The sequence below is a fragment of the Cavia porcellus genome, unplaced genomic scaffold (assembly GCF_034190915.1).
Source record: "Cavia porcellus strain 051 isolate PalLab524CR breed Dunkin Hartley unplaced genomic scaffold, mCavPor4.1 scaffold_17, whole genome shotgun sequence".
Lineage (NCBI taxonomy): Eukaryota > Metazoa > Chordata > Mammalia > Rodentia > Caviidae > Cavia > Cavia porcellus.
This window is the reverse complement of record NW_026947500.1, coordinates 63,172,288-63,190,058: the sequence shown is the minus strand read 5'-3', so window position 1 is coordinate 63,190,058 and position 17,771 is coordinate 63,172,288. Positions and strand designations below refer to the sequence as shown.

Below are 17,771 nucleotides of genomic sequence, written 5' to 3'. Positions count from 1 at the left end.
TTCAGCAAAACCCGGAGTGAGTGGCTGGGCGCCCCTTGTGAGAAAAGGAGTAGGGATTCTTTGGCCAACGCAGCCAGGGAAGCCTCCTCCTACCTTGGATGCCAGTTGTCTGATGCCCCTGGCAGAAAACCATGGCAACCTCAGTGCCAAGGCCCTGCTGCTTTCGAAAGCTATTTTCAGTCACTTTACCATAGAGGGCCTGCAGCAGTTTGCAACTTAGAACTCAAAGCTGCTGCGTAGACGCTGACATTCCAGGGGCCCGGAGATGCAACTCTGAGGTAGACACACCCCACGTGCACCAGGACCCAGGTTCCATCCCAGCGACACCAAAACAAGAAAATAAAGAAGTAGACATTTCCGGAAGTCAGTATGCTTCTGTGTTGTGCATAAGAGTTTAATGCTTGTAAAGCTAGATGCGGTGACACTCACCTGGAATCCTGGCACTCTGGGAGGCTGAGGCAGGAGAATTGCTAGTTTACACCTAGCCTTGGTGACGTCACAAGAGCCTGTCTCAAAAAAGAAGGGTTGGGAGGTGGGGATGGAGCTCAGTAGGAACATTCTGGGTTCAGTCCCCAGTGGAGAAGTGACGAACAGTTGAAAACTAATGAGGACAGTGCCTGTGTCCTGCCGGGCTGCCTCTAAAATTACTGTCTGTGCTGGTAACTATTCAGTCTCCTCAAGTGATGTCCTTGTGGGTCCTTACATTTCTACACGAGGGGGTGGGCTCCAGCATGCATGTCGGGAAAAAGCCAGTGACACCCCAGGATTTCTGAGAAACTGAGTCACCAGGAGCACTGCTGACCGTGCCAAGCAGCAACCGAGCTGGGCTGCAAAGCGCAGGGTTTCTTGTTCAGCTGCGGTCACTTCTCTTGCTCTCACTGACCACTCTCCACAAGAAATCATCCCAAGAGCAGGCTGCTGGCTGCGGCCAAGGATGACGGCTGGTTTTTTTGTTTTGTTTTGCTTTGCTTTGTTGTTTTATTTTGTTTTTGTCTTTTTGAGACAGGGTCTCACTATGCAGTTCAGGCTGGTCTCATACTTGCAGTGATCCTCCTGCCTCAGTCTCCCGAGTGCTAGGATTACAGGGCTGCGCCACCAGGCCTGGCTAGGGTTGTTTATTTTTTTGTTTTGTTTTGTTTTTGCCTTTTTCCATTTGTGCTGTTCACTCCTCGTCCCCCTCCCTGACTTTCCTGGGCTTGTTGCATAAGCGACTGCACCACGAGCACTGTAGCTGGCCAGGAGCAACCGATCGATTGCACCTTCCTGCAGGAGGCAGATGGTGCTAATTGAACTCCACAGTGGCATTTTCTTTGCTTTCCATCTTACTTTTTTTTTTTTTGGTGGTGCTGGGGATGGAGGCCAGGGCCCAGCTCATGTTAGGCAACCATTCTGCCCGCTAGGCTATCTCTTCAGCCCACCCATTTCTTATTGTTGTCTCGCTGTATAGCCCAAGCTGGCCTCAAACTCCCGATCCTCCGGCCAGAGCCTCCCAGCCTGCTGAGATCACAGATGTGTGTTACCACCGAGCCACAGTGAAGCCCCAAACAACTGTTGATCCACTTGCTGCTTTATGGGTTTGCTTGTGCTAGACATTTCCTCCCTCTGTGGACATGTTCTGTACATGGTCTTTCTGTCTTAACTTATGCTAAGCGTGTGAGAGGCTTCCTGAGCCTTAGCATGTGTCTCCACTGCGTTTCTGAGTATTTGTGTGGTTGCACTGGACCCTGTTACGTTTACCCATTCCTCAGCCAGTGGGCGTTTGAGTGGTTTCCACTTCGGGTCACTGTGAATGGTGCAGCTGCTGCACACACCCACGGACCCACGTTTGTGTGCCTGACCCCAAGTGTGGCTGTCACGTTGAACTTGGTGAGGACCCGCCAGGCTAGTTTTCCAAAGCATCGCACCACTTTACACGCTCACCACAGCCTTAGTTTTACATCTGGTAGTACACTTGCCTAACACACAGCTGGTCCTGGGTTTGATCCCCAGCCCTGCAAGAACAGCAGCCCCCACAAAATGCATGGGGGAAGGAAACCTGCAGCTGGAGGAGGTGTTCCCAGACCTCCTGGCCCCAGGTGGCTGGTGCCTTTAGGGTGGCTGGGACTTGTTTTAACAAGGTTAGATGAGAAGGGAGAGGCTTAGGCGGGCGGTCTCCTGGAAGCAGGAGGCATGACCTGTCACCCAGGCTCCTAGGGGAAGCCCCAGGTCAGGCAGGGGCAGGAAGAAGTGGAGACCAGAGCTTACGGTGGTCTGAGACATTCGGCAGGCACTGGGACACAGCTGGCCTTGGTGTCTGGACCAGCTGAGTTGTGGTCTGGAGAGGGAACAGCTAAGGAGGAGGTGCTGGGGTGTGGCCTTCACCACGGTTGCTTTGCATGTGAAGGGTGCAGGTGTAAGTCACTGGGAACCCGCAGACTCCTCCAACCGCCACAGGGAGACACTAATGGTGTGACCGCATCCTAAGAGGTGACTTGCCACTGGGTCCTGAATCATACGTGGATGAGTTACCTCTGTTACCATGGCTTTATTGCCACTGGCCATTTATTTGGATTGCTTGCTGTCAGCCACTGGGCAGTGGTATTTATGGCAACTTTCTTCGAGTGGACCGTGTGGTCCAAGCAGACACCATAGGACTTCAAGTCTGCCTTGGTTCGCGGGAACGATTTGTCCGGTGTCCCAGGAGCCTGAGTAAAGGCTGCATTTCAGGATCTGTTGCATATTTGCTGGTTTAGGTCATAGCTGCCAGGCTGGGCTTTAGTGTGATATAGAAATAACCAGAAATGCCCAGCCCAGAACATGTGAACTTGGATTTAGGATTTTTGACTTGATGCATAGGTATTCGTGTATGAGTGACGTCTTCCTCACCTACATCTACCGTAGCAATAGTGATGGCCATTTGTTAACATGACATCCGAGGAAGCTGTCACCCTCTCTGCTGGACTGGTAGCAGATGAATGGCCATGGAAAATACATCCAATTCGGTGTCACTGAGGATGACCAACATCTTCGTATATGAGCTTTCTTCTGTGCTCCTCTGCCAGGCAGTTTCAGTTATGCCCTTTCCAGTCTGTCCTCTGCTCTATAACAGGACAGCTTTTAGAAAGGACCGAGGTATATTGTCTCCTGGCCTGGAGCCCCAGAAGTCTCAGAGCCCGGTGCAGTTAGATCAGGAAAACCAGAGCGGCTGCAGGTCGCTGTTCTAACAAATTGACCCCTGATGGAAAGGAGGAGGATTCTCCCATTCCTAAGAGCAGAACCCGTTGACCCAGCCACTGCTTCTCCTATGGACCCAGGATTGAATCTCCAACATAGGGGCCCCAGGGAGACGCATCCAGGCTGTGGCACATACCCTCCTGCACTGGTTTGCACCTAGACCCCTCCTCTCAAAAGCTCTGGCATACAAGGACCCCAGCCTTCTCCTTGCTGTAACCCCGAGTCCTTGGGCCCCAGAGCTGAGAAGGCCCCACTGTCTGTCCTTGCCTGGAGCTGAGTCCTATGCGGAGATCTTCACGTGAGAACGCAGTCGCAGGGCCTGGGAGGCCCATGCCGTGGGTGGCTTGTGTGGTAGGAGACTCAGCCTGGGGTATGTGAGTGAAGGACGGACAGCGGGGTATCCCCAAGAGCCAGGTCTTTAAGCACTGGGGTGTGGCTCAGGGATGAGCAAGCCCCTGCTTAGTGTAGCCCACATACAGCCCTGGGTTCCACCCCTGGTGCTATAACAAAAAAAAAAAAGAAAGAAAAGAAAAGCAGTAGAAGGTGCATTTTTTTTTTTCTGTCCATAGGAAACATTTCCACCCTCTGTCTGAACCCTCAAATTAAAGAGCAGAGGGCTGTAAATGGCCCTTCAGGGCCTCACTGCTTGTGGGTTTCCAATCACTGGATAAAATAGAGTCCCCTGGGTGCCGTGATGGGCCGCAGAGGGAGCGTCCCACAGTCCCCGGATCCCCACATCACCCTGCCCTGCAGCCTCCGCTTCATTATCTAAGTCTGCAGCATTGGCCATTTCTCGGTCATAGATTATTCACCGTGAACGCAAACTGCTCTGCACTGCTCACCCCTGCTAAAGACCAAGCACAGCCCAGGGGAGAGATCTATGTATTTGTTTATCTAGTCATCTATTTATTGTCTTACCAAAAGAGAAAAAGCGCTGCACAGGTCCCACCCTGACTGGTCACAGTGGGGGCCAGTGTCCTGCGTGCCAGCCGTGCCGTGTCAGCCAGTGCAGCCAGAGAGGGCACCATTACCGCATCTTCCAGAAGGATCCTGCCACCGAGGCATCAGAAGGACACAGCCCAGCCAGGGGCAGCTGTGGCGCTGAGGCTGGGAGCCTGGGGTGGGCACCACCATGGGGAACCCGCATTCCAAAGGTGGTGCCAGGCAGGAGGGGCTCCCTGGCCGCCCCAAGCTCACCTTCTACGGCTCTGTCACCAGGAAGTGGAGCGAGAACATCTTCCTGGACAACCAGCTGCTGACCTCCAAGATCCTGTCTGCGCTGCGGCCCCAGGCAGAGCGGGACTTCCGCACTGGCGACCTCCGCTGCCCGGCCCGCTTTCTCAGCACCAACTCTGTCTTTGCCTCTGTCACAGCCTCCATGAAGGAGCCCCCGCCTCGGGGCTCCCTCCTATCTGATGGCAGCCCAGCCCCTTCCAGGAGTGTGGTCGGCATGACGGTCTCACAGAAAGGGGGTCCCCAGCCAACACCCAGCCCTGCCGGCACTGGAGTCGGAACCGGGGTGCGACTCGGGTAAGCCAGGTCCCGTCACGCTGCTGTCAGGGGCTGATGAAGGACGGCTGGGTGGGAGGCGTTCCCCCCCCCCCCCGGGGTCTGGATGGATCGGCTGGGCCCCCTGGTGAAATTCCCATTTACACTTGCTTGGAGGATGCATTTTGTCTACCGAACACAGTATGTCTAGAGCCAGTTCATGTAAGAGACTTGGATCTTATCGGACAGGGCTCCCTCCTGCCCCCCAGACCGTGCTAGGAGTCTTGCACCCCAATACCTATGCCCTCTTCAGCTTCACAGGGTGCTAAAGGAGTCCCTTAGTATCTCAGTCAGCACTGGTGGGGAAGAAAAGAGAGGCTGAGACCTTACTCCTGGAAGTCAGAGGCAAAAGGAGCTCATCTTGTCCCCTTTGCAAAAACTGACCCCCACCCTGGACTGTGAGGCTGGGTCCTACAGGAGGAATCCTTTGGGCTCCAGGCACAGTAAAGGACACCCATGATTCCCAGCCTTTGGGACAGACCTGAGCATTGCAGGAGAGTCCTGCTAGAAAGGGTCCTGGTGTGACAGTGATCGTACTTGGGTTTCTAAAGATGACTCAAGCAATCGAAGCCTTCTCCTGGAATCTGGAATGTTCTCCAACTCTTATGTAATGAGCCAGAGCAACGAACTGACCCCTGCCTTGGCAGCCAGGGGGGCTGAGCATGAGTGACAAATCCAGTGGTTTGAACTAACTGTGTTGATTGTTTCCCACCCAGCCCAGTCACAGGAGAGATGGACGAAGCCGATTCTACGTTTCTGAAGTTCAAGCAGGCAGCTGAGGACTCCCTCACCCTTACAGTTGCCAGCACTGAGCCCATCTTCGTGGAAGGTACAGTTGCCACCAGGGGCCCCTTCTGGGTGTCCCTGCCAGGGATGCAGGGCTGTGGTCTAGCCGCTCCCATCTCCCCTCAGACCACTACATCGCCTCGCTGAGGAGTGAGATCGAATCGGATGCCCACGAGTTCGAGGCAGAGTCCTGGAGCCTGGCCGTGGACTCCACCTACGCCAAGAAGCAGAAGAGGGAGGTGGTGAAAAGACAGGACGTGCTCTACGGTAGGATGTGCTTGTCACCTCCCTCACCCCCCACACCACCTGTCACCCCAGTCCCCTGGGCAGCCCTGCTGCTGCTGGCCTGGGATAAGAGGGTGAGGCTGTGTCTCCTGAGTCCCTACAGAGGGGCCTGGCCTGGCCAGGTGCTCAGGTGTGAGTCAGCCTTCCCCAAAACCCTCCTGGGCTCTACCTTCCCTGTGGGCTGCTCTAACCCTGGAGGCAGGTGACTTAGAAGCAGCTCCCGTTGGCCGGCTCCTTGGTGCTCACCTATCATCCCAGCACTTGGGAGGCTGAGGCAGGAGAATCAAACCAGGTTTGAGACCAGCCTGGGCTACAAAGTGAGCTCAAGGCCAGCCTGAACTGCATAGTGAGACCCTGTCTCAAAAAGACAAAAAAAAAAAAAAGAGAGAGAGAGAAATAAAGACAGACAGAAAAGAGCTCCCAGACGCCAGCAGACTCCTCGGGTGTCTGGGAAGAGCTGCTTCCTGGTCCCAGGCGGCTGCATCTCGCTGTGTCCTCCCACAGTGCAGGCCGTGTGTTGCTCTGCAGGTGGGACCAGGACCACGACATGCCTGAGCTACATCCCTAGTCCTTTCCATCTCTGAGTTTCAAAGTAAGTCTCGCTAAATTAACCAGGCTGGCCTCAAACTTGTGATCCTCCTGCTTCAGCCTCCTGCGTAGTTGGGATTTAGGATGTACCACCACACCTATCTCGGGGTCTCCCCATCTGTGAGACCTTAACTTTTGTGACCTAACCTCCTCCCCATTATCCCCCTCAACACCATGGCTTTGGGTGTAAGGTTTGGGCTGTGAATTTTGGGGATCACAGACGGGTACAGATGAGTTGAGTTTCACACCACAGGTGCGCTGTTGCTCAGAGCAGCCTTCTTGTGTGAAAACGCCTGCCTGGGCCCTCTTTTCTCCTCTCCTTTAGCCTGGGACTCCCACAGCACTATGGGGCGAGTCAAGGGTGGAGGAGGCTTGGGCACTTCACACTGTGGTCTCAGGGTGCATCCATTTACCTAGGGTGGCTCATGCTTACCCTTCTTTATGGCAGAGTAGTGCTCCATTGTCTCTAAACACATGTTCTTTATCCACTCGTCTGCTGAGGGGCGTACGAGCTGCTTCCAAGAGTAGCCATTATGGTCTGTGCTGCTGGAAACATGGGTATTGCATGGCTACTCTTACATGGAAACTCATACAGAGAGAGCAGAATAACAGAGGACAGGAAGGAGGGAGTTAAATGTTTTTCACCTGAGAAGGAAAATGAGCTGGCGGGAAGAGGGAAGAAAAACGGATGAAGATGTGTTATGTCCATGTACCAGCTGCACACAAGGAATGTAATCTTTATGTACAGCGAACATGGACAAATAAAAATTAAAATTAAAAAAGCCTGTCACTCCCGCTATTCAGGAGGCTGAGGTAGGAGGGTCATCTGATCCCCAGCCATTGAAGGCCAGTGACATTCCATTTCTTTGTAAAAACTGTTTTAAAAGTTACATGCAAAAGGTCATGCCCGGTGTGATGGCATACCCCTGTAATCCCAGCACTCAGGAGGCTGAGACTGAGACCAGCCTGGCCTAGAGTGAGCTCAAGGCCAGCCTGAACTGCATAGGGAGATCCTGTCTCAGAAAAAGAAAGAAAAAGGCAGCAAAGGAAAGGGCTGAGGTGGGTGCCCCCCAGATCACCTCAGCCACGTGGCAGATGATGCCCAGGTCCCCACCATGTCCCTGCAGAGCTGATGCAGACGGAGGCGCACCACGTGCGCACGCTGAAGATCATGGTGAAGGTGTACTCCAGGGCGTTGCGGGATGAGCTGCAGTTCAGTGGCCAGGCCATCGGCCGCCTCTTCCCGAGTGTGGACGACCTGTTGGAGATGCACAGCGACTTCCTGGCCCGCCTCAAGGAGCGCCGCCAAGAGGCCCTGGAGGAGGGCAGCGAGCGAAACTATGTCATCCAGAAGATTGGGGACCTCCTGGTCCAACAGGTGGGTGTGGCCCTGAGCCCCGCGGTCAGGATTGGGCCAACAACTGGGTGTGGCCATGAGTCCCCACCCCTGTGGGGATTAGTCCAGCGGTGGGTGTGGCCATTAGCTCCCGCCCCCAGTGAGGATTGGTCCAGCAGGTGGGCGTGGCCGTGAGTCGCTGCCTCCACCGAGGACTGATTTCATCATTCAGAGGTGGAGCCCTTGCCTAGGGAGCCTGAGGCCATGGGTTCAAGCCCCAGTGCATCCCTCCCCATACACACACAAAACCAAAACAAAAAAGAAAAACAGTGTCCCCTGCCCCTGGCTTCCATTGGAAGCTCCTATCTACTCTAGTGACTTAGGCTGAACTAACAGGCACTCCTGTCAGAGCGGTTTTGAGTTGCATTTTTCTGTGCTTTTAGTGTGGTTAGTTGTTTTGTACTTTAAGGTCACAGTCGCAGCTTTTGTTGGAAGCATACTTCTAGACCCGCGGGGTGCAGTAGGACTGTGGACCCCTCGCACTCACTTTGGAACCTAAACCAGGAGGGCGGCGGGGTTCGGGGACACTGCCCCCGTCTAGCCTCAGACAGCTTGCCCAGAGCACCTCAGCCCATCATTAGAATTTGATTTAATTTTAGAAGGAACTAAAAGAGGACCACTTTGACTTTTCAGTTTGCTAATATCCTTTGGCTTACACTTATTTTCTCCTTGGATCTCAGAAAGCTTTCAACTGTTAAGTTTTCAGTAGAGGAGGGACCCCACTCCCTGGGTTTGGTTAGGAATCAGGTGCTCAGGAGGAAGCCCCATCTGTAGTTACAGTCCCAGGCAGCGTTAGAGTCTCACTATGGAGGTGGAGTGCAGCTTAAACACCTCCCCATGCCCTACCCTCACCCCTACCCCATCCACGCATGCTCAGTACCCAGGGCATGCTTGCTCCTTTGAATTATTCTGAAGCCGTTGATTCGTGGTACCAGAAAGGTTGGGGACCGCAGATCCATGATGTAGTGAAAATCCTGGTGCACACAGTGATCTTATTTCACCTGAGTTGTACCTTGGAATTAAACACCACCCGGCAATGTACCCCCGATCGAATACGTGTGAGAAGGTAAAATCGCAAGCCGCATCAACTAGAGGAAAACACGCCTTGCTGGTCCTCCAGTTACCCTTGGGTGACATTTCCATCCTCTTTGACATTAGTTTTCAGGTGAAAACGGGGAGAGAATGAAGGAGAAATACGGTGTATTCTGTAGTGGCCACAACGAAGCCGTCAGTCATTACAAGTTACTGCTGCAGCAAAACAAGAAATTTCAAAACTTGATCAAGGTAAAAAATAAACTTTTTTCAATTAGAATCTTTTCTTTGCTGTAGATTTTTTTCCCCACACAGAATTGTAGCATCTTGGGAAGCTATCAAGTGTTGATTGAGAGTTTCACATTTCAGTTTTGCTTTCTATCACAAACTGACTCAGAACACATCAGTGAAATTTCACATAGAAACCCAAGGTGAACTTGAGTCAGAGTAGCTCGGTGTGGGGGTGCACACCTAGGATCCCAGCACTCGGGAGGCTGAGGCAGGAGGATCGCTGTGAGTTTGGGCTACAGTGTCCCAGAAAGGACGCTCAGTCTGCTACCAATCACTCTTTCAGTACCTTTGCTTGCTTCGGTTCCAGGCACCAGAGCAACTCTACAGCCTGATTCTTATGTCCCGCGGTCATTGTTGCAGGGTTCTTCTCACCTGCTAGTGGACTGAAGTTAGGAAAGATGTGTCACAGGTACTCAGAGGCCTGAGGCATGAGATTGCTTGAGTCCAGGAATTCTAGGCCATTCTGTTTTGCTGGGTAAAACACAGCAAGACCTGTTGCACAAAAATAGCTCAATTGTAGTACACCCTTGGAATGCCAGCACTCTGGGAAATTGAGGAAGGAGGATTGCAAGTTCAAGCCCCACCTAGGCATCTTAGCAAGACCCTGTCTCAAAATGAAATAAGAGCTGGGGTTGTGGCTCAGTGTAAAGACCTTGGGCTGAATCCTTAGTACTGGGGGAAAAAAAGACGTGAGTCTCTGTAGTTCCCAGCCCGCATTCCTAGAGTGCATAGGCCAGCAGTGGCGGGAAACCCTCAGAATGTGTGGCAGGCTCCAAGGTGCACAGGAAGTGCCCCAGTCCACCAGGAAATGAGTCCCAGAGGCCGCCTCTTTGGCTGTCAGCCAGGGGGGGTGTGCGTGTCCACCACCAGGGAGCCCTCGCTAGGATGAAGGACATACCCAGGCTTGTCTGCAGGGCCAGGGGACAGGAGCTGTTGGCAGGGTTCAGGGCTCTCTGTGTACACACACAGGCACCAGACAGCTTGAAAGGTGGGGCACGCAGCTCCCCCATGACATACTCTTGCTCCTCCTTACCCAATTTTGCAGGGACCTGGTTCACATTATTAAGTGAGAACCCCCTTAACAAATGTGGACTCCTGAGTACAGCAGGTGACCCCCACTTTCAGATATCCAGTGAGTAACCCCACAGATCAGCACAGGAGAGGTCCCAGCAAGCTGAAGAGGAAGGATGTCTCCCCCAACCCCAGACTTGGAAACTGATCGTTAACTGACCCAGCAGAAGAGACGCTCACACAAGGCCTTGTTTTCTGGTTCATAGAAAATCGGCAACTTTTCCATCGTAAGGCGGCTGGGTGTGCAGGAGTGCATTCTTCTCGTCACTCAGCGCATCACCAAGTACCCGGTGCTGGTGGAACGCATCATCCAGAACACGGAAGGTAGGGGGCACCCCAGGCCCTGTTAAGCTACAGTGGGTCTGGTAGCCCAGACATGGCAGTGGGTTGGGTCAGTTCCCCTTGGGATCCACTGTGCTAGCTTCCAGGGTTTCCAACAACAGGAGAAAGGTGAGATGGTCCACACCATAAAAGCAGAGGCCAGAGCTAGGCATGATTATAATCCTAGCACTCCTGAGGCTGAGCGGGAGGATCATATATTCACAGCCAACCTGGGCTACACTGCAAGTTTAAGACTGGCCTGGACTACATGGCAAAACCCTGTCTCAGAAAAACAAAAGAGGAAACAAGGACTGGCTCACATCTGCTTACTGGAACTCCTGCCCCTAGCTCAGGCCAGGCCGGAAGAGGGCCCAGGTCAGCCTCTGTGGCCCAGATAAATGGAGTAAAGCAAGGTGATTCCTGACTTACCCAGACAGGCCCAGGGGTGACCTCTTTGTCACATGACCAAGGGCAACAAAGTGCTATGCCTGGAACCAAGAAGGGCAGAGCACAGAGGGTCCATGGCCTACCCAGAGCTTCTCCGGGACCAGGCAGGAGGGTCATAGCAGCCACTTCACCAGTGGAGCCAGACTGGGAGAACGGGAATGCTCCCAATCATGTTGCTGGAGCAAGAGGAGGAGCCGGCTCTTGGTCACAGCAAGAGGTAGAGACAGTCTTTAGTAGGAGCTGGTAGAGTTGGGGCGGTGGATACCAAGTAGTAGCCGGAAGAGCAAGGTAGGGCAGTTGTGGTCACGTGAATCACACCTTAGCTTCTGCATGCCACAGCTCTACATAGGTAAAAACTAAACTCTGGGACTTTGTGATGATTGTGGAGGCCATTTCCATCTTGGGGATTCGAGCTAGGAGTTAAATATTGAGGTTCCCCAGGACAGTGGCCTCAGGGACTGTACCTCCCAGATCCCCCATGCATAGCAAATCTGTGGATGTTGTGTGATTCTGTGTGTATGGCAGTGGGCACCGAGGACTATGAAGACCTGACTCAGGCCCTGGACCTCATCAGGGATGTCATCTCCCAAGTGGACACCAAAGTCAGCGAGTGGGAAAAGGGCCAGCGCCTCAAAGAAATTGCAGGCAAAATGGACCTGAAGTCCTCCAGCAAACTCAAGAATGGGCTTACTTTCCGCAAGGAGGACATGCTGCAGCGGCAGCTCCAACTGGAGGGGACACTGTGCTGGAAGACTACCTCAGGGCGCTTCAAAGGTAAAGCTCTGTCCCTGACCTCCTCTAGCAGTTGCTATGTCACATTGGTGGCCACTACCTTAGAATGGTGAGTGCCATCTTGAATTGGCAGACACCAAGTTGGATTCATGTGTTCTGTTTTGGAGTAGTGAGACCCATCTGGGAATGGTGAACACCATGTTGGATTGGTGGACACTATCTTGGAGGGCTAGGCACCATGGTAGATTGGTGGATTGTCTTTTGGAGTGGTGGGTGCCATCTTGGATTGGTGGACAGCATGTTGGATTGGTGGGTTCTCATTTGGAGTGGTGGACGCCATCTTGGATTGGCAGACACCATGTTGGATTGGTGAGTTCTCTTTTGGAGTGGTGGGCATTATCTTGGATTGGCAGGCATGTTGGATTGACAGGTTCTCTTTTGGAATGGTGAGTGCCATCTTGGAATGCTGGCGCCATCTTGATGTGTCATATACCACATAACATCAGTGGCATTGTCAGGGAGTCATAAACACACTCTTGCAATGATGGGTACCATCCGGATCAACAGGCACTGTGTTGGATTGGTGGGTTCCCTCTTGGTGTGATGGGTGCCATCGTGCATTAGTGATCATCATCTTGAACTGGTGGATATTATCTTTGGTTGGTATGCATCACTTTGGTTCATCAGACCCCATCTTGGATTGGTGGGCACTCTCTCAGATCAGCACCAAGCTCGACGGTGGGAACATACCTGCCCAGGCAGGACCTGACCCCTGACCCTCTGGGGCCTTAGTCAATGGAGCAAAAAGAGAAACAAATACAAAAAAAAAAAAATTTTTAAATGCAGTAAAAGCTGTAAAATAACCAAAAGCTGTAAAAGAACCATTCTCTCTACAGGCAGAGAGAATTAAATAAGATAGGAAACGATACCTGGTTTATACAGGGTTATCAGAAATGGGTTACCACTGGGCATAATGGCATACACCTACCATCCAAGCACCGTGCCAGGCTGAGGCAGGAGGATCATGAGTTCAAGGCCAGTCTGGGCTACATAGAGAGTTCTAGACCAGTGTGACTACACATTGAGAGCCTGTCTCAAAACAAACAAAAAAAGACAAAAACAGCAGAAGTGGATCCCCCAAAGGGTAACAGTTGCACTTTCTGCAACATGAGCTTACTGGTCTGTTGAATCTGACTTCAGATTTACAGTTCCAGGCAAAGTCGAGCTCTGCAAGGTGTCCATACAGGGACCAAGGCACTGAGAGGACCCGGGGCATTGGGGGATGGGGCCAGCTCTCTCTGCATCATGGAAGCAGGAGGCAGAACATAGGCGTGCAGTGGCTCAGGTCCCAGCAACCCCGAACAACAAGAGCAGAAGGGTCAGCCATAAATCAGCCAGAGTGGCCCCAATGCTGGGCCGTCCCAGGGAGAACCTCTAGGTACTATGGCCTGGCCAAGGTGCACAAACTGATTTGGCTCTGATCATCCTGCTCCTTTTTGTTGATTTTGTTCACTTTTTTTGAGATGGGGTCTCGCTGTTTAGTCGAGGTTCGACTTGAACTCAGTATGTAGCGCAGGCTGGCCACAACCTCGTAAGTTTCCCACCTCTGACTCCGGATTGCTAGAATGATGAGCACTGTCTCAGCCTGCTCTGAGCTGCAGCCACTGAGGGGATGCTGGGGGAAGCAATCCAGCCTTCACTGCGCTCAGTGTTGGTGAAACCCAGAAAGATGCTGGAGCGGGCAGAGTTGGGAGGAGACACCCAGGCCAGGGCAGAAGCTGCGTGGTGATGAAACCCCTAGCAGACTGCCCTCTGAGATGTCTGTTCCTGTGCGCATTGTCCTGGCAGATGTCCTGGCCGTGCTGCTGACCGACGTGCTGCTGCTGCTGCAGGAGAAGGATCAGAAGTATGTCTTCGCGTCCGCGGTACGTAGTCAGGTTCTCAGCCCTACGCTTCCACACAGCTACCTCTGGCAGGACTCTCTTCCTTCCTGAAGACTTGGGGTCGTGGTCCCCAAGGATCCGATCCCAGGTAGCCACCCATTTAAGGCCGGGGAAGGCCGATTCCAGAGAACCTAGGCCCTAAGTACCCCGTCATGGGAGCCAGGCCAGGCAGGGGCCTCGGTGGGTGAACCTGCTGAGCCCTGCGTCCAGCTGGGATTTGGCTTCTTGCCCTGCTGTGTCGAATAACACTGATGCAGGAGAGAGGCCAGTTGCTGAAGGGCCATGAGAGCCCATTTGCTTCCGGATCAGGGTAGAGGTCAGCTACTGAAGTGCCCAGGGAGCCCATTGACTTCCGGGTCAGTGTAAATGTTTTGTTTTATTTTTATAGCGTAGTTGTAGTTGTTTATTTTTAGGGCTAGAATGGGTTCAAAGTGGTCAATAATGGTTGAAATCTTTCAGGTGGGTAAACTCGGCTATTGAAGGGCCTGGAGAGCTCATTTGCTTCCGGGTCAGGAAAGCTGCTAGCCGCTGAAGGGTCTGAACAGAGTATTTGCTTCCGGGTCCGAGTAGGCAAAAAAAAGGGAGGGGGGGCAGAATCTGGAGAGGTGCTTCTGCTTCCAGGTCAGCATAGGTGCAGCAGCTGCAGGGCCTCGAGAGCCCATTTATTTCTGGGTCACCTAGAGAGTGCGCCCTTCATTCCGGAGTTGTCAGATCACATGACCGACCCCAAGGTTAAAGTAGCTTTTCAAGGGATCCTGTCTGCTTTAGGGGCTAGTGCTCTAGGTGCCACACCCAGCACCACAAAAAAATTTTAAAGTAGTTTCTCAAGATGTTTCACAGGTCGTCTCCCCTGTTCCTCTCATCGTCTTTAAACCTTGTGTCAGAAACTTACACTATTCATAAACACACACACACACACACACACACACACACACACAAATCATCTACAGTCCTGTCACCCAGAGACCAGGGAATGGTGTCTCTGCCTCGCGGCATCTGCCTGGCTGCCCTTTAGGACATATTTGCGTCACGAGGCGGCAAGTGACTCTATCGAAACATCCTACTCGGAAACTGCCATAGACAATGTGCCTGTGAGCAGGTGCAGCTGTTGTCAATAAACCTTTATTGACCAAGGCAGACAGCGGGCCAGACCTGGTTCTGTACTTCCATCTTAAATGCAACCTTTAATTTCTTCCTGCTTTTTAATTTTGTAAATTTACATTAGTCCATGTTTGCAGTATGTAGTGATTTCATTCTTCATGGGTAGCTGGTGCATGGACAGAACACATCTTAATTTTTTTTACTTTCCCTTCTCTTTCCCCTGTCCCATCTGCAAAAGGTCTTATCTCCCTATTTGTTTCACTCTTGAAATTATATATGCTTTACATTCCTCATTTAAGAGGAGCAATCTGATGTTTACACTTTGGTTTGATTTGATTCACTTACCATTCTCATGCACCCATTTTCCTACAAATGATTAAGATTTCCTTCTTTATGGCAGAGTAGTCCTCCAATGTATATGACTGCTACGTTTTCTTTGGTTATTATAAGTTTTTTGTTTTGAGACAGAATCTCACTGTGTAGTTCAGGCTGACCGAGAACTTTTTCACTGTGTAGCCCAGGCTGGCTCAAACTCTTGGTAATCCTCCTGCCTCAGCCTCCAAAGTGCTGGGATTTAGGCATGTACCACTCTGCCTGACTGTAGAATTCTCTCTGGATGAATACACAACAGAGGAGGACCACTGTTATATATGCTATATGATGCTATCTTTTGGTTCTATAGTGTTCACTACTTATTTTTAAAAAATTGCCTTTGCACCTATAGTCCCAGCTATTTGAGAGGCTGAGACAGGAGGATCGTTTGAGGCCTGCTTGGGCAGCATAGTAAAACTCTATCTTTTTATGGAGAGGGAAAAAAGTATTAAATTGATACCTCAAAGCAGCTGGATATTGTAGTACTTGCCTGCCGTCCCGCTCTTTGGGAGGCTGAGGCAGGAAGGTTACAAGTATGAATTCAGTCTGGGCAACTTAGCAAAACCCTATCTCAAAATAAAAAGGGCTCGGGGTGAAATTCAGTGCAGAGGCTCTGGGTTCAATTCCCAGTGCTGGCAAAAAAGGAAAAATTGAGCTACTAGGATATCATTGTAGCAGCCTAGATTTTTCCCTCTGGTTTGCAAAATCTTCATGCTAACAGAGCACAGGACCCCAAGTCCCTAGACTCAAGGTCTTGCTGCTATCCAGCAGCAGCAAGTAACAGGCACCCACCCACCATCTTCTCCTGGCATAGGACTCGAAGCCGCCCATCATCTCCCTGCAAAAGCTCATCGTGCGGGAAGTGGCCAACCAGGAGAAGGCCATGTTCCTCATCAGTGCCTCCCCCCTGCAAGGGCCTGAAATGTATGAGATCCACACTGGCTCTAAGGAGGACCGAAACAATTGGATGGCCCAAATCCGCCGTGCAGTAGAGAGGTGAGAAGGTCCCATTCTCTCCCCATGTGCTCCTCCAGGCTCCCAGGGGCCCTTGCTCTCCTGTCTTCTTCCTGTCCTGCTGCTCTGTCCATCCATGCTCAAGAATGGATGAGGAAAAAGCCGGGCATGGGGGAGGGGGCACCTATGTAATCCTAACACTCAGGAGGCTGAGTCAGGAAGATCACTTCAAGGTCCAGGCCATCCTGGGCTACCTAGTAAATTCAGGTCCAGCCTGAACTGCATAGTGAGACCCTGTCTCAAAAATGAAAGAAAACTATGGAAGGAAAAGCCAGGCTTAGTGACACATACTTGCAAACCCAGCTACTCTGGAAGCCTGGGCAGGAGGATCATAAGTTTGAGGCCAGCTGGGACAACTGAGTGAGAGCCTGTCTCAGGATAGCAAAGTGCAGAACAGCTGGAGGTGCGCTGGGGGCGGAGCCCTTGGCAGCATGCGTGAGGCGGGCTGGGGCTATGCTTGCTTGTAAAGCACTTGTACCATGTGCACAGCTCCTGGTTTCTTCCTCAGCACTGGCAGAAAGAGAAAAACCAACCAGGCAGCGTGGTGGTTGACACCTGTCATCCAGGCACTCTGGGAGGCTGAAGCAGGAGGATTGCAAGTTCCAGCCCAGCCTGAGTAACAGCAATTTAGCATGACTAAAAACAGTTTCTAAAAAAGGGGGACTCACTGTAAACACATTGGGTTTCACCCCCAATGCCACCAAAAAAACAAACAAAAAGAGAAAAGTAAATAGGCTGATAGTGCTATTCCAACTGCACCTGACAAGACTCCAGCCTGGACATCTGGCCACCCAGGACAAGGGCCAGACAGATCGAGCCTGGACCTTTCTGCTCTGTGCACCCCAGGCTGATGCACTGGCCTGTCTATCCCCTGCCCTGCACCTGAGGCCATGCCGATGGCGGCAGAGCACAGCATCCTGTGCTCCTTCCTCAGCCACACACTGGCAAGACCCAGGGAGCAGATGGCCGCCCTGCCCTGCCTGTCTACCTCCTGCTCCCTCGCCGTTCCTGCTGAGATCCCCTCCACACCCAGGATCCTCCCTGGCCTGACTGTCTCCAGCACATGAGCGTCACAGCCCAACCTCAGAACCTGTGCGCAGCTCCAAGCCCGCATGGGTGCTCTTTCTCCTCCTCAGCCAGCCCTCGAGGTGCTGATGCCCTCTGTCCCCTATCCCTGCAGCTGTCCCAACCTGGAAGAGGGGCCCTTCAGTGAGGCTGAGGAGAAGAAGATGTTTGAGGCCCGAGCCATGAAACTCTTGGAATTCCAAGGTAAGAGGGAGTCAGAGTCACAAGCAACCCCCTCACATGGCAACAGCAGCCCAGGAGCCCCAACAGCAGCTCCTCTGTCCTGATGAGGGGGCCTGGACTCAGGCAGTCACTACCCACATACATGGCCAGACTGGCTTCAAACTTGGGATTCTCAATCCTCAGCCTTCCCAGTGGCTGGGATTATAGGTGGCACCACCACACCTAGGGTATGAAGATACTTTACCAAGATTTTCTTTGCCATCTGGAGAAGTCAACCTCAGACTCTGTAGCATAATGTAAGAGGAGCTCCACTAAAACCACATGCAGGGCTGGTCCCTCGACTTTCTCCACTGTTATTTCCATCCCAGAGTTCCAGCCAGAAT

General features: G+C 52.3%; 1 protein-coding gene across 7 annotated transcripts in view; it reads left to right on the top strand.

The window, feature by feature from the left end:
• Arhgef18 (Rho/Rac guanine nucleotide exchange factor 18) overlaps nucleotides 1-17,771 on the top strand; it is a 70,142-nt gene that overhangs the window by 45,927 nt on the left and 6,444 nt on the right. For all 7 annotated transcript variants that reach the window (XM_063228409.1, XM_063228410.1, XM_063228407.1 and 4 more), the window contains 10 exons: nucleotides 4,587-4,743; nucleotides 5,478-5,590; nucleotides 5,674-5,814; nucleotides 7,548-7,798; nucleotides 8,975-9,100; nucleotides 10,417-10,534; nucleotides 11,504-11,752; nucleotides 13,559-13,635; nucleotides 15,941-16,122; nucleotides 17,321-17,409. In XM_063228409.1, coding sequence (XP_063084479.1) covers nucleotides 4,587-4,743; nucleotides 5,478-5,590; nucleotides 5,674-5,814; nucleotides 7,548-7,798; nucleotides 8,975-9,100; nucleotides 10,417-10,534; nucleotides 11,504-11,752; nucleotides 13,559-13,635; nucleotides 15,941-16,122; nucleotides 17,321-17,409 — 1,503 coding nt within the window. The remainder of the gene's footprint in view (nucleotides 1-4,586; nucleotides 4,744-5,477; nucleotides 5,591-5,673; nucleotides 5,815-7,547; nucleotides 7,799-8,974; nucleotides 9,101-10,416; nucleotides 10,535-11,503; nucleotides 11,753-13,558; nucleotides 13,636-15,940; nucleotides 16,123-17,320; nucleotides 17,410-17,771) is intronic.